This window comes from Leuciscus leuciscus (assembly GCF_965113295.1).
Source record: "Leuciscus leuciscus genome assembly, chromosome: 17".
In the NCBI taxonomy this organism is placed as follows: Eukaryota; Metazoa; Chordata; class Actinopteri; order Cypriniformes; family Leuciscidae; genus Leuciscus; species Leuciscus leuciscus.
This window is the reverse complement of record NC_138741.1, coordinates 19,248,719-19,265,093: the sequence shown is the minus strand read 5'-3', so window position 1 is coordinate 19,265,093 and position 16,375 is coordinate 19,248,719. Positions and strand designations below refer to the sequence as shown.

General features: G+C 39.7%; 1 protein-coding gene across 5 annotated transcripts in view; it reads left to right on the top strand.

Moving 5' to 3' along the window:
- The window catches only part of slc8a1b (solute carrier family 8 member 1b), a 98,659-nt gene that overhangs the window by 69,887 nt on the left and 12,397 nt on the right, over nucleotides 1-16,375 (top strand). For 4 of the 5 annotated variants that reach the window (XM_082143026.1, XM_082143027.1, XM_082143025.1 and 1 more), the window contains exons 3-5: nucleotides 8,588-8,700; nucleotides 12,331-12,476; nucleotides 13,307-13,406. In XM_082143026.1, the coding sequence (XP_081999152.1) occupies nucleotides 8,588-8,700; nucleotides 12,331-12,476; nucleotides 13,307-13,406 (359 nt within the window). Of the gene's footprint in view, nucleotides 1-8,245; nucleotides 8,353-8,587; nucleotides 8,701-12,330; nucleotides 12,477-13,306; nucleotides 13,407-16,375 lie in introns of all 5 variants that reach the window. The other variant, XM_082143028.1, reaches the window with a different exon arrangement.

Sequence of the window (16,375 nt, the reverse complement as noted above, 5' to 3'; positions counted from 1 at the left end):
GTGCTAACAGGAGCAGCAGGGTGGAACGGGGTCTCTGTGACTCATCTGAGGGGCTGCTGGCTGGAGCTGATGGGTCTCATCTGCTCTCGATCCGTGCTGAATTGTTCGGAAATTAGGTGGATAATGATCTGGTGGGATTGGGCCCTGCTCTCTGATTTGTGTGCTGTCAGTTTGTCTTGAACTCAGCCTCTCTGGTTAGCCGTGTCTCTACTGAGTGTCCAGTAGCTGCCGGTGTGTGTGTGTGTGTGTGTGTGTGTGTGTGTGTGTGTGTGTGTGTGTGTGTGTGTGTGTGTGTGTGTGAGCGAGAAACATTTGTGTGGAATATGCAGCTCTTTAGACGGTAGACGGTAATCCGAGGAAAAGTGGATATGGCTGCTCTTCCCAGAAAAGAAATCCAGACTGAATGCTGGAACGAGAAAAAGAGAGACACTAGAGAAAGATTGCTGTTATTTGACCTCTAGTAAATATATGATGACTTTTTTGTCTCGCTTGGATGTTTGCCTGTCATCAGAGATGTAGGAGTATGTGTGTGCAATAAAGCATAAAACAGAATTGGAAACCTCTGAAAATCCATCAACAACCTGATCCAGAGACACATAAGGAGGATCACACACACATATACTCACACACACATCAAGCATCTCCATCAGTGGCGGAGCATGCTGGGGCTATAGCCTTACCGCAAATCTGCATAGCACTGGCATAAAACATTAAAAAAGTAATTAAAAACCTAAAAGTAAAAAGAAGTTTAACAAATGTTATAATGTTCCTATATGTATAAACAATGGTCTTGATGGTGGAGGAGTCACTTAGGCCTCGGTCAGGTACAACACGTTAATGGTAATAAGGTAATGTAATAATAAAGATGTTCTGCGAATTTGATAACGTGCTTAATAACTGGACACTTTACAATGCGATCTTGTAAATGTATAGTTTTGAGGTCAAATGGAAAATTAAATAAAATGCAATAAATGTAGGATATTGAAGTTATTGAAGCGCTTATTAAAAAAAAATCTTAGCACCCCCTCTGAACTATTAAGTCGTCCCTTAGCACACCCAAGAAAAAGAAAATCCTGGAGCCGCCACTGATCTCCACATATATGTAGAGTAGCTACTGGAGTCACACACTGTTGCTACAGTGACAGTAGAGCTGATGTATGTGGGATCTTTAGAGGAGGAGAGGTCAAGGGGTCAGTGCTGAGAAATATATCCATATATGGGCATCAAGAGAGCCCAGCGGAGGAAAGAGGACTGCACTATGTGTGTGTGACATGACTATCTGTCTGCCTGCCTGTCTCTATATATCTATCTGCTTTGATTGAATAAGCTAACAGCCTAGCAACCACCTAGCAGCATCCTTATAACAACCCAAAACACTAGCAGTTGCCTCTTTAGAAAATGTAAAAATTCTGGACAGGTCTGAATGTTTTGGTTGTGTTTCTAGATAGGTGAACTAGATTGAAGGCCTCTGAAACACGTACACACACACAGACACACACATCCAGCTTTTGTTCATTACAGAGAACCGGCAGACAGGGCTATTGCAGTTCCAGCAGCCCTTGATTTAAGCTCTTCTGTTGGAGAAAAGTGCTCTGAGAGAGAGATGGAGAGGGCTGTAAATGAACAGAGAGAAAACAAGAGACACTATGAAGGTCATGAAGGCCAATTTTATTGCAGCTTTTTGTTCCATTCTCTGACATGTTCCCCTGTGTGTGTGTGTGTGTGTGTGTGTGTGTGTGTGTGTGTGTGTGTGTGTGTGTGTGTGTGTGTGTGTGTGTGTGTGTGTGTGTGTGTGTGTGTGTGTGTGTGTGTGTGTGTGTGTGTGTGTGTGTGTGTGTGTGTGTGTGTGTGTGTGTGTGTGTGTGTACATGCTCAAAGGCATGGATGTTTGTTGTGCTGGCTTTTGTAAGGACTCTCAGCTCGTACTGCCGTGTTGGACTGCATCTCCACCCTCCCATCTGAACATACTGCAGCTCTTTCAATTAATACATTATTAATGATTAGCAAAACAAAGCTCATGAATATTGAAATGCTTTTATCACTAAGGAATTTAAAAAGTTTCCACTTCATCTGAACACATACACACACACACACACACACACACACACACACACACATATTTTAGTCTCCTGAGGCACATAGCCAGTTACCATTAATCTAATTAACTGTCTCACTTAAGACCTGCCCATCAAAAGTCACTCGAGAGAGGATGAGAGAGGTAGACACTGAGAAGAGAGAGAGAGATGGGCGGGGTGAGCCAGATATCAGCAGACAGAGGCAATGGAGTTTTTGAAGTGCTGTGGTTCTGAAATTGGGTCTTCTTGTCATTTCAGTCTCTTGTGACAGTTCAGACTTGAGAAATTGTGTCAAGAACAAAAAATCTTTCGTTCAGTTTGGATTCACCTTGACCCGGAACCTAGAATTCTGAGAGCAGGAAAAGTGAACAGAACTAAAAAAAGGAAAAGAATTTAGATGTAGTACCCCTTCTAAATTAACCGTTCAAAGATCGCAGACGGCCCCAGATCTGGACAAACTGAGTATCATTAGAAAGATTAAAGACTCCAGCTTTGATATTTGACCACTGTTTATGATAAAACTAGGTTGCAGTGACATTCATTTCTTAATTTATGTCAGGAGTGAAAAAGAATCAATCTGTAATGTTTGATATTTTGAATAGAATATCACATGCATATGAATTAATTCACGTCTGGAAGTATCTGGTGAATTTGACATAGGCCTAAATCACAACAATCCCGGTCACAGCCATTGATACAGGCTGCAGTGTACAGGGTTTTTTTTATGCTCCTATTTGAAGCTTCCCATTTTCGAACGCAGAAGTGTGATAAAGGCCTAACCCTTTCTTCTTAGGGTGTACTCTTGTTTACACTAAATTACCACATTTTACTTTCTGCCCAACAAAAGGCCCTTTTAAAACATCAGTATTAGTTACGAAGTAGCATTTACAAAATAAATGTAATTGTAAGTTATGAAGCATCCCATTATGTAATAATTGCAGTTTGTAAAAGAACAATGAGCAAATGCACAAAATATATCGGAAGTCGTGATGCTTTATTGTGCCATGTTTTATCAAAGGGCTTGAAAATGTTTTAAACACTCACAAATCGGCTTGTAACTTCAACAAATTCAAATCATTAAAGTACTGAAAATCACATGGAAGATGATGTTTGTGTTTCAGTGCCCTGTAATACATATTGAAGGCATATATACTCGTCTGCTCAGTTTTCCATCCCCCTGTTTCTCTCTCTCTTTCTTTCTTTCTCTCTACTTCCATTATTCACTAGCAGGTCTCTGCAGCAAGCTCTCATTTCACCCCACTACGACATAATCAATACCTGCAGTGTGTGTGTGTGTGTGTGTGTGCGTGTGTGCGTGTGCACGTGTGAGTGCCTGCACGTTTTACGTAGGCTTAAGTGTGTTTAGATAAATGAGCATGCAACCGGTCATAAGATTTTTGCATGCACACTTGAGTCCAGATTGCAGTACAGAATATATCAAAAGGAGAGATTGCATTTGCTTACATTAGTTTATGCATTACCTTGCTCTTCTGGTCATGTTGGAAATGGTTTCATTCAGACTTTGAGACACACACTCGTGCACAAACACACACTTACAGTAGTCTTATGCTCTCAATTTTCCAGAGTTTAATGGTTTTTATGTTCACTTCTCTCATAAAATCTGAGAACGTGCATGATGTTTTAATATCTTAACTATGTGCAATCCAATTTTTGTATAACATTTTTATATTTATTATTATAATAATTACTATTTGCAATCCAGTTTAAACTGACAGTTTCTGCACAAGGCATATTTAAATGAAGTCATCATTTTACCTCAAACATGCACCCTTCCAATGCAAACGAGACATGTCAATTATTTGCCTGTTGCAATTACCAACTATATTGTTTATGTACTATTTTTATTGATTTTGGCAGCAGTGATTCATCAAATGATGTAGAAAAGAGTTAGGCCTATATATTCTTACAGTACACACAGTATAGTTGAGCGCACTGGTGTTTTAAGGAGCTGATTCAGGTGTTCATCGCAGTGGTGTAATAAGGCTGTAAAGTCTATGATTTGCACTGTTGCCTGATTTGCATGACAGGATTTATCAACGGGCACAATTCATTCTTACTGAATCTCGCCATGGCACAAGAAAAAGAGTAAATAGCCATATATTCATTCATTCTATATTCATTCTAAACATGCTCACACCCATATGCCCGCACACACGCGTGCGTACACACACACAGACACACACACATACATACAAAAGTCAGCTCATATTGATTTGATGTGGCTCCTCCTTGTGTTAAGGAGCAGACATGATCTGAATTTTAAAGAGGTTGCATTACTTCACCCTCTCCCTCTCTCTCTCTTTCTTACACACATTCGATGTAATGTGGCCTTTGCTAAATCAATGTTGAAAAGTGGCTCTATTTTGGCTCTTTCTACGGTTGCTAAGCACAGATCTAATTGCTGGCAAATGTTTCTGGACTCTAATGTAAGTCAAACTGTGTGTGTTTGTGTGTGTGTGGGTTTGGCATATAAATTAAGCAAATAGGCCTGGATCTCATTCCAGTCCAGCTGCAATGACCTAAAACTGGTACCTGAACGTGGATCAGACCCAAAGATGTGTTCACATCACCGCAGTCACTAACTCACTGTAATGCAGCAGCGACGGGCAATTATCTGCAAGCACTGCAGCAAGAGTGTGTGAGTTTAAGCTTCCTGACTGTCCCACCACTGGTCTATTAAACTTATCTGTGAATCCTCTAGAAGCATCGACCCGAAGATAATTTCAAACAGGAAGTGGTTGATGAGCTGTATGCATTATGTATATGTATTTTAAGGAGCTGTGTGAAAGAGATTGTGCTAAGTGTGTGTGTGTGTGTCAGGATCTCTTCCGACCAAGGCTACTGCAATGCAGATATGCTAATGATCAGATAATGTCATATCATTTGTGTATCTGCTGCATTGTTCCCAACTGTGTCTTTCATAAGTGAGATGCATGTGTGACATCTCATGTTGCAGTGCTTGGTTTCTGGTCAGGCATGAATTGGAGCAGCTTTATATAACACCCTGATCAGAGATTCAAGACCCCGAGCGTCCCCCACAAGCCCCTGCCCGTTTGGCTTAATCTAAAGCACGCTTTGATTTCCTGCAGGCTCAAATTTGAGCTGCTAAAGAGAGACAGGCGCTCTCAGAGGGGAACTCGGGACACACGCATAAAGCCACTGTCATCTACTGTAACAGCAAACAAGGAGAGAAATACTGTACTGAATACAAGAGGCTTCAAGGTGTGAGTCTTCACGTCGATCATGTCAAGTGTCCCTTTGTGTGTGTGGGGTGTGTCAGGTCAGGCCCATGCGAATAGTAAAAGCTGAGAAACCCTACATTATTGGCTCATAAGAGAATATCATTTATTTTGCTTTCATGCTGAAGATTCTTCAACAGCAGTTGATTCATTCCGCCACTGATAAGCGGTGAGAGCAACATGGTTGTGAAAGGTGTAGATACTCTACCAGTGGGTTTAGAAGGTGTTTTTGTGTCACATGGTCACAGTTTGTCTCACCCAGAGCTTAAACTGTTAACATGTTTTCACTGAGTTCTGGTGTGTTGACTGCTTGTGAATATGTTATGTCTTGATTCTTTTGAATGATAAAATCTTCTGCACTATTCACAGAGCTCAGGAACATTTCTAATTAACATCTCATCTACACCACACACACTTAAAAGATCACTTTGTTTTCTGTCAGATTTAATAACCATTGTCTCATACAGTTAAAAATGTGATACATCATTTGAAATGAGAGAGGGGGAATTTAGGTGGGTAATTAAATTATGCAAGTGTCCAGTAACTACAGATGACGGATGTCAAAAACACTTGACAAGAACAAAACGTACAAAGAATAAATAGGAAGAAAACACCACATGCATGCACGCATAATAAAACGGCATGCGCTGTGATTTTAAAACCTTTGTGTGCGTGTAAAAGCAGTTCTATGACTAATTGATGTAGCGTTAGCGCACTGCCGTGACCTCAGCTGAACCTAACCCACATTCAGATGAGAAGTGGAGAGGGTCATTCCCACACACATACAGCTTAATGCAGCATACAGTGCAGATCTGGAAACTATCTAACACTGTTTCTGTGACAACCAATGAAGGAACATGAAATTGTCTTTGAGAAGTGAGAGATGGAGAAAGACAGAAAGATAGTGTTTGTGTTTATTAGTCTTCCCTGAAGCGTATGCCAGCATTTGATGACTCTTCTGTCCTCCTTGCTTCATTTTCTCATGCCTTTTCTTCATTAGCTGTGTTTACATGGACCCTAATAATCCATTTGTAATTGGACTAGTAGCACAGTTGGAATAAAAAGAGTCAGAATTAATTGGCCAAATCCGACTGAAATTGGTTAAAAACCTTTTCTATTCTTTTCAAGAGGACATATAAACACTTGTTGGGGTTGAAAACCATGTGCAATGGTGTAGAAATTGCAAAATGACATGACACAGAACGAACTGTTGTTGTTGTTGTTGTTGTTGTTGAATATAGCGTTCTAGTGTAATAAATCATGACTGTTGTGTTATTCTAAAGTTCCCATTCCACTTATTGCTTGTGAAGTTGTGCAGGACAATGTCATCCCAGCAGTCCTTGCTTCGGACTTTCCGAATTTTTCTAGTAATATATATTTTTTTAAATGTTAAACAATGTAGGCCAAGAGAGTCAATTTTGATTTCTTGTTGACTTTAATCATGACATTAGGTCAATATGACATGGTTGGTTGTGGAGATTTTCTGGTTGTAATGTTCTGCGCTGCGGTTACTCTTGGAGAAAGGTCATGCGAGCATGGCAGCAAGTGGGCTGAATCTGTGCATGAAAGATTTTGTTTATGGTTCTGATGATGATGTTGTTAGCTTGGATTCGTTTGTATTCAATTTTCCCTCTGAGAATGCCGGGCTAGATGTTGCTGATGACGGGAAAAAATGTGATGGAAAACAATGTCAGAGCTAAATTAATGGCCAATTCAGCTAGGGTCCATCCGCACATCCATTGACTTTATTTAACTCTTTCCCTGCCAGTGTTTTTTTTTTTTTTAAGTTGCCAACCAGCACCAGCTTTTTTCCCCTCATTTTCAGAAAACTTCAGAAAAACCAGAATATATTGTATGAATATCTGAACATACATTATAAATATATTTATACAACTGAAAGAAAGAGTCAAATAAAGTCAATGACTTTCTCAATATCCATTTTTAAGCGATCTTGCAACCTTGTGTTCTCGTACTACATCATCAACCGTCGAAGTTCAATTACAGTATTCAAGAAAGCAAGTACAGAGAACGCATCGCATTAAATCACCTGGATGTGTTCTTGATATCGAGGATGCATCAAGTGCAGACATGATAAAATTGAACAGTTAGAAATTCCAGAAGAAGCTGCGGGTGGTCGACGTATGGAAGCCTGTGAGTTCGTTCTCACTTAAGAGATTCCCGCCTAAGCTCGCAAATATGTGACAGATCGTGAAAGCAAACGTTTGGCATTTTGTTTTGCATAATTTTAATAAAGTGATAAAGACCTGGAGAAAGCCTGTGCGATTTTTATTGGCATATTAAAACAAATCTTAGCATTAACAAAGCGTAAGTAACATTAAACATACACTCATTTTCACAAATACAAAAAGTACATTAATGATATAAAATACTATGAAAATAATGTCTATTATAATATGAAATATATATTTTAATAGGTTATGACATTTGTTTGTTATGTTATGTTCCATTTATTGTAATTTGGCCTATAATATGCTGGGACGGTCAGTTGAGCAACAAGATCGCAGCACATCTCAATTCGCAATAGGATGCGTTCTGGGTCCTTGCGTCCTTCTAAGTTCGTTCTTTCAAGGTAGCCTGGCAAGAGTCTGTCATTTGCGTTCTTGGAATTGAGAAACAGCTATCATTTCATTGAATAATGATTTTGCACAGCAAGTACAAAAATAAGAGGGAATATTGATTGTATCTGTGTTTGTGAGTGTATTTAGACAGGCTGCTCTCTCTCTCTCTCTCTCTCTCTATCTGTCTCTCTTGCATCATCCTCTTATTCTGACTGTCTGCCTGTGCATGACTGCATGCCGTTTCTCTATCTTTCTTCTTTTTCTCTTGGCCTGTCTTTTCCTCACTCTTTTCTCCCTCTCCTTCTTTTTCTTTCTCTCCCCCTCTCTCCAGCAAAACAATAAAAGTCAGGATAATTGATGACGAAGAATACGAGAAGAACAAGAGCTTCTTCCTGGAGATCGGAGACCCTCAGCTCGTAGAGACCAATGAGAAGGAAGGTGGGGGGCGTGGCCTGAGTCTGCCGAGGAAACCACACATACAGCACACACACACACACACTGAACACCAGTCCTCTGGATCATCATCGGGATCAACTACAGGCCAAACCACACCATCGACAGCCCTGCAGCCCAGTCCCCGTGTGTGCTTGTGTGTGTGTGTGTGTGTGTGTGTGTGTGTGTGTGTATCATGCATGCATTATTCCAACCCCCTCCTGTTGTCTTGTTTCTGCAGGAAGACGATAACAGTCAGGGTTCTCAATCGAGAGGAATACGATAAGCAATGCAGCTTTTGCGTAGAGCTACAGACGCCACTTTGGAGAAGGAGAGGATGGACAGTATACAGAGGTTTCTTTCCCTCTCACAGTGTCTCCTTCGCTTTTTACTCTTCTCTCCCTCTGGGCAGAGTCTCACCCTCTCTGTCTCTCTCTCCTGGTGTCTGTGTGCTGTTTTACTAATCGAATGACTTTTCTTTGCTTTCGATGATTACACAATTACTCGCATAATAACACACATACATTAAACATATGATGCTTGTTTTAATGTTAGTTAAAGATTATTGCAGCAAAAACATAATAAAGACCCAGTTTTCAGCGTTCGTAATGTAGCTGCTAATCGGTCCTGATGCGTCCAGTGAGGGACCGCCAACTCACCTGTCAATCAATCAAAGCACTAAAAGGGATTAAAATTTTCTGGTAACGTGCAGCTTTTTTTAGAACATTTTTTATTTTAGAAATGACCTTGCCAGGATCAGAACAACGTTTTGCTATATTTTCTCCATATCTTACTTAATATGCCAGTTAAGTTATCATATCTTAAGGTGTTTAGGAGCAAAAGTAAGATAAAATGTTTTTAAAATTTGGATTTCAGAACAAGTATCTGCACTTTATTTCAATATACACCACTATTTAAAATTTGGTATCAGTAAGATTTTTTTGTTTTTGAAAAGTCACCAAAGCTAAATTTGTTTGATCAAAAATACAGTAAATCAGTAATATTGTGAAATGTTACAATTTGCAGTATGTTCATATAATACACAAAACATTTATTTAAAAAGGGCAGTTACATTTTAATGATATGATCCTTTATTTATAGTGATCATCATCTCTTACACAATCTTTGTGTAGTTTACCATATAGGGTGTGCTCAGGATACTTCAGAAAGAAAGAAAGCTTCAAAGCGAATTGTTTCATTTCGTTTCCTTGCAATAATCTCATAACTAGACACAAAGGAAATGTCAAAACACACCAGCAAATGAGTTCAGATACTGGGCTGTAAATCATGAGGAGAGATTAGGGGAGCTCGAAAAGACTCCTAGCTCAAGATTGTGAGCTGTCTTCAAAGCCAAGGTTGTTTGAGTGTGTTTCATCTCACATTTGGATAAACATTTCTTTTCCAGGAAGCAGAGCGGTTCAGTTTCCCAGCACTTCAGTGTTTTAATTTGTATCAAATGTTTTCATCGTATTTAGATTTACTTTTTGATATTCATTTGGTTTTGGTTAATGTTGTATTTTAGCATAACTGATATAAGATGCAATAAAAATGGTCCAAAGGTCAAAACATGGTAAATAGGAGCTAATTCGAGAGAGGAACATCAGGTAGAATTCAGTGAAATGCAACTGGATTTGGTTATGCATTTTTTATGATGTTTTGCTGCACAGCCATATGACTTCATCAGTGATTAACCAAAAAAAATTGATTAAGGCACTCAGATGAGTGGTGAAACATTTTCAAAATAATTAATAATCGAGTCCATTTGCTTTTGATTAGCTTAGTTTGTAAGGGATTTGAGAGTACCCTGGATAATTCAAAACCATCATAGACAGAGAAAAGAGATTGCTTATTATGAGAGAAATAAGAAAAGAAGAGACACTAGAAAAAATAAAGGACTGCAAAAGAGATGGCTGGATGAGAATGAAAGGAACGCGTGTGTGTGTGTGTGTGTGTGTGTGTGTGTGTGTGTGTGTGTGTGTGTGTGTGTGTGTGTGTGTGTGTGTGTGTGTGTGTGTGTGTGTGTGTGTGTGTGTGTGTGTGTGTGTGTGTGTGTGTGTGTGTGTGTGTGTGTGTGTGTGTGTGTGTGTGTGTGTGTACAAGCTGTAGACTGAAAATGATAGCTCTGTTTTCAAGGACAAAACAAGAGAGCGAGAACATCAGCCAATTAAATCAATATCAAATTACATGAACCTGACTCCATCTTAATGTTGTGTCACATCTATAGACAGAATATAAAAAAATATGCAGCATCTCATTCAATTACCAAAGCTAATCACAAAATCTCAATGTTACCAATTCATTTTTAATTTGTCTTTACTTTATTACTTCTGAGATGTGCCACATTTTCTTTTGGTCTTTTACTGTACTTCCTATCCATCTTTTAGCTTTTTTCTGTGGTTGTGTCACGCTACACATCTCAGTGGTGGACACAGATCTACAGTAGGCCTGAAATGTATTACTTTCATTACCAGCTGGATAAAGATAATAAAATTAAATAAAATGAATGACCGCAGAATTTAAGCATGACATCAATCATACCTCTCTGACCCAATTATTGATATTTGTGATACCCAATTATTGTTCAGCCTGTTCCTCTTCAGTTTTTCCTCAACTAGTTATTGGTCAGTCCATTATCCGCTATACATTTCGTATTGACTTGCTTCTTCAAACAGATCCATTACAATTTGACCAATCAGTTCTTGTTTTCAATTTAATGCGTCGTCTTTACATATACCCCGAACAAGATAGCTCTACCATTTGCGAGAAAAATGATTGAGAGACTGTTACATGCTAAAACCATGAACAATACAGAGGAGATGGTGAAATAACTTATAAGACTATACACAAAGTGGAAAAAATGATCTGCATTCAGAGGGACAGAAACAGAAAGATGGTGATGTGTGTATTTTGTTATCTCACAAATCAACAGGCAGAAATGTGTGGAAAACCAAGTAATTCACAAAAAAAGGAGAACTTGCCGTCTGAGAATAAAGATGAACGGATTACACAGGAACAGATAAACATAAAATATCAAGACAGAGAGGGAGAGGCTGTTTAGGCTACAGGAGCGAGTTGCTCTGCCATTAATCTGACAGTGAATCTTATGCTGGAATCCTCCACTAATGCCTCTGGGTTCATTTGTGGCTTGAGATTTATTCGTTCCATTAGATATTTCATTCGTTTATGCTGCCATTTCTGCCTATGAGGCTCATGTTTGTTTTGAGCTTGGGAATGTAATCATCATAACATTGTTTTATGACTGTTGCTGTTGTTGGTGTTGCGGTAATGCCAGCTGAGCTTGTGAACTGAAAAGAAATATGAAATAAATGAGACAGAAAGAGAAATTGAAAGAGAGAATATATGTGATAGGACTAAATCACCATGTTGCTGCCCAAAGGATTGTCATTTTCTCCTTTCCCAGCCCTTTCCTTTTCTGTCCACATCAGTGTGTGCATGTCTCTAATGTTAAGTGTTTTCATTTCCAAATCACATCATACCTCCATGTCGATCAGCTTCTGCTTCATTTCCTTTGACCCTCTCATTTCATTGTGTGTGTGAATGTGGGTGATTGATTGGGCTAAACCCAGTCACATGATCAGGGGTTGTGTATGTCACACACTTACTTACCCAGAATTCCATTGGGCCAATAGAAGCTGCATCGCTGAAACGAATGACACAGCTCTCATATAAACAGAATCACAGTGGTCTGTATATGTTCTGTTATAAAAGTATGATTTATGAAATGGACCCTGTTTTCTAAATTTACCAATGAAGATCTGAGATTTTGACCTTTTAAAGGATTTTTCCCTGCTGAGCCAAATTCTTGTTCACTGTAGCATTTTGACAAAAACTATATTTACACAATCCAGTTTATCCACAGAAACCTGTTGGTCCACAAACATGTTTTGGATGATTATTTGAATTATAAGGTGGCTGGTTTGGTGGGTTTGGTTTCTACTCGCTGACTGGTGCTTTTGTTTTCAGAGGAGGAGAAAGAGGTGGGGAAGGAAGAGGAGGAGCCTCTGACGGGCGAAGATGATGAGGAACGGCGCATCGCTGAAATGGGGAAGCCAATGCTCGGAGATCACCCCAAACTGGAGGTTATCATCGAGGAATCTTATGAATTTAAGGTGTGTTATTTTGCTACACAGTTCCCACTTTTTAATTTATTCAGAATCATATTAAAGCAACCAAGGGATACTTCAACCAAAAATGACAATTCTGTCATCATTTACTTAACCTCATGTCGTTCTAAAATTGTATGACTTTTTTCTTTTGTGAAACACAAAACTTGAGGTTGAGTAAATTAAAACAAAATGTTAATTTTTACATGAACTATTCACTTACATGCATACTGCCATAAATCTACCAATAGCCAATTATCATATGAAACATACAAAACAGTTTGCCCATTAAGATCTCTACTTCAGTATACTTGGTACACTGAGGGCTTTTTTTATGATTTGTGGATGATTTTCATTGACAATAGTTGCTAGTATTTACACAAACCTGACACTGGGTTACTACATTTATCACTTACTTTATATGTTACACACAGTATGAATTAGATATACATCAGACTGCAAGTGTGCAGATGCCTGCTGTTCTGTAGAAACAAGTTTCCTTCTAGTTCCTTATAGAAACACTCTCATTCTGTCAGGGAAGTTCAAGGATCTTAAACATTGACATCTCATCGGTCGCCTCCACACACTTCAGAACGATACACATGCACACGCCTGCACTTCAACCCACACGCACTAGCCATGCTGAGACGTACACACACTCCGATCCCACACACACTTCACAGCGGGGCAGACCAGAGAGCAGTCAGAAACACTCGATGGACTGTGGTCCGCCTCGTCTGAAGTGTGTGTTTGTTTGTTGATTCTTGTTATCAGTTGCACTGGACAGTAATGAAGCCATACATTTTCTTTGTTCGCTGTGTCTCTCTTCTCTATAGAACACTGTTGATAAGCTGATTAAAAAGACAAACTTGGCTCTTCTGGTTGGCACCAACAGCTGGAGGGACCAGTTTATTGAGGCCATCACAGTCAGCGCTGGTGAGTATTTGGGTTTGTGAGGAGCATCGGCAGGTCTGATTTAGCGATTCATTAAAAAATAACAATTAGTTCAAAATGTTAATCTTTCATAAGTGTTACCAGAAGTGCCTGCAGTAGTAAATGCCACTGTTTAGCACTTTGTTTTCAATTGGGTTATATCAGAGACAATTTATATAAGAGACATGCCACTTCCTCAATCCTCAATACAACTATATAAGGAAAACCCGTAACGGCAAAGATGGTGGTTGTATGCACATGTCCCGCCCCTCCCGCTGGAAAGCCAATCATCTGCTTTTAACAGTCAAGTCGGGAAACATTTAAGCCTATCGTCTGGTTCCACTGACGCATGCGCACAGTTGAGGTTTTGCGACAGCGGAGACGATTTGGCGACAGCGAGTTGTGGCGTGTGCAAGATCAGATGGAATCCACATGGAAGAGAGTGATAAAAACGCGAAAATAAAGCATTTTATATCGACCACAAATATGTTACCTTACATTCTAAGTAAAAGACACAAAATATGTCTTATTTGATCGGTGAGTAATGTAGATGAACTGCTGCGCTTGTGACACTGACAGGGCGCATATTTAACTGAAAGAACAAGCAGAGAGAGAGAGAGCCCCGGTCGCGCGCACGCACTCACTCTCTCTCTTCGGAGCCAGGCGAAAGTGTAAACAAGACTTCACCGTCTCCAAATTAAGCGCTGTCTTGCTCTCTCTCCCTCGCACATATTAATTAAAATAAAACAACATGATGGTAAAAGGTCGGAAGACCAAAGTTTCATGTGGAGCATTCGGAGATATTTTTTCCTGATTTACCGCTGGGTGTGAATTGTGCTAAAATACGTTGCCTTATCTTCTCTGAAATGCGTTCCGCACATTCAGCTGACATAAAATTACTCTCTAAATAAATGAAAAAACCTATCCAGTGATGTAATGTTTTCTGTGTTGACACTAACCTTGTCGGATGTCCATGTCCTAACTGCTGGGATAATCACACAACCGTATGACACGTCCAATTCGCGAACTAATGACTCCTTTGAACCGATTCATTTTAATGAATAGTTAAAACAACTGATCTATACAATACATTGTTATTACTGATAAAGTGCAAACCTGCTTATATTTAAATAATGGAGAACAATATTGACATTGAATATTGCACAACACCGGCATTCTTGATAGAGACGTAAATTAAGTTGGTGTCGTGAACCCTTGCGCATGCGTAGTAAAGTATAACCTGCGGGGGGAAAGGCGTTTTAAACCTTATTTTGGGGCAAAGTCATCAAACTTTTTCAGCGATTTTTATCATATTTTACTGCTGTTTCTATACATGCAGTTTTTATGTCCCGGTGACCAGTGAAAGTGCAGTTCTGACTCTCTGCCCATTCATTTAGATAGGAGCCTGGTCTTGTTAGTCCGAAATAGCTGCCCGGAGGCGTTGCCAAGATGGCGGCCGAGTGGCACGACTTGCCTAAAAGGACTTTGGTTATATTAAGGGTGTCCAATCCTGCTCCTTAAGGGCCATCTTCATGTAGAGCTCAGCTTCAGTATCAGTATCAATACACCTGCCTGGAAGTTTCTAGTAATCCTGAAGAGCTCGATTAGCTGGTTCAGGTGTGTTTAATTAGGTTTAAAGCTAGGCTCTGCAGGAAGTTGGCCCTCCAGGATTAGACATCCATGGGTTATATAGATTGCATCAAATGTTAAGTACTTTGGTACTGGTACTGTGTTGACACTAAAATCATTTTTTTTAAGTATATTTCTGCAGTATTTGTTGTACCAAGTATTAGTTTACACCAGTTTTATTTCCTATGATTCAGTTGACCTTTTTTGAACTGAACTGAACATATGGCCATGTACGGTACATGTAGGTTCCAAGGGAGGGTTTTGTAGCAATGCCATAGAAAAACCATTTTGGATTTCCTAAAGAACCCTTCAGTAAACATTTACAGTGCATCCGGAAAGTATTCACAGCGCTTCACTTTTTCCACAATTTGTTCACAATTCTACAAACAATACCATATAATGACAACGTGAAAGAAGTTTGTTTGAAATCTTTGCAAATTTATTAAAAATAAAAAACGAAAATCACTTGTACATAAGTATTTACAGCCTTTTCCATGACACTCAAAATTGAGTCCAGGTGCATCCTGTTTCCACTGATCATCCTTGAGATGTTTCTACAACTTGATTGGAGTCCACCTGTGGTAAATTCAGTTGACTGGACATGATTTGGAAAGGCACACAGTCAACAGTGCATCTCAGAGCACAAACCAAGCCATGAAGTCCAAGGAATTGTCTGTAGACCTCTGAGACAGGATTGTATCGAGCCACAGAAAAAAATTCTGCTGCATTGAAGATCCTAATGAGCACAGTGGCTTCCATCATCAGTAAATGGAAGAAGTTTGGAACCACCAGGACTCTTCCTAGAGCTGGCCACCCGGCCAAACTGAGCAATCGGGGGAGAAGGGCCTTAGTCAGGGAGGTGAGCAAGAACCCAATGGTCAGTCTGACAGAGCTCCAGCGTTTTTCTGTGGAGAGAGGAGAACTGAAAATGGCTGAGCACCGACACTCCCCATCCAACCTGATGGAGCTTAAGAGGTTTTGCAAAGAAGAATGGGTGTTGTCGACATGTCAAGAAGACGCTGTTTTCAGCATTGCGAATCCAATGAGGACTGAGACTCGGGCTCGAACTGATACGGAAAAACCGACACCATCGTTACTGTTCGTATCACTGTGTGTACAAGTGCTGAGGAATCTAAAATTCAGATATAGTAATGTGCATTTTGTTTCCCACGCGCGCTGTAGCGGTAGACCAATCACACCAGACTGGGCCATCTGACCAGTCAGAGCAGAGTAGGCTTGCGGAAAGGCGGGATTTAGAGAGACTGAATCCTTTATTTATCCATTTGAGACACTGTAAGAAAAGAGGTGATGCTGCAATGTATATTGTGAGAAAATGAACGTTT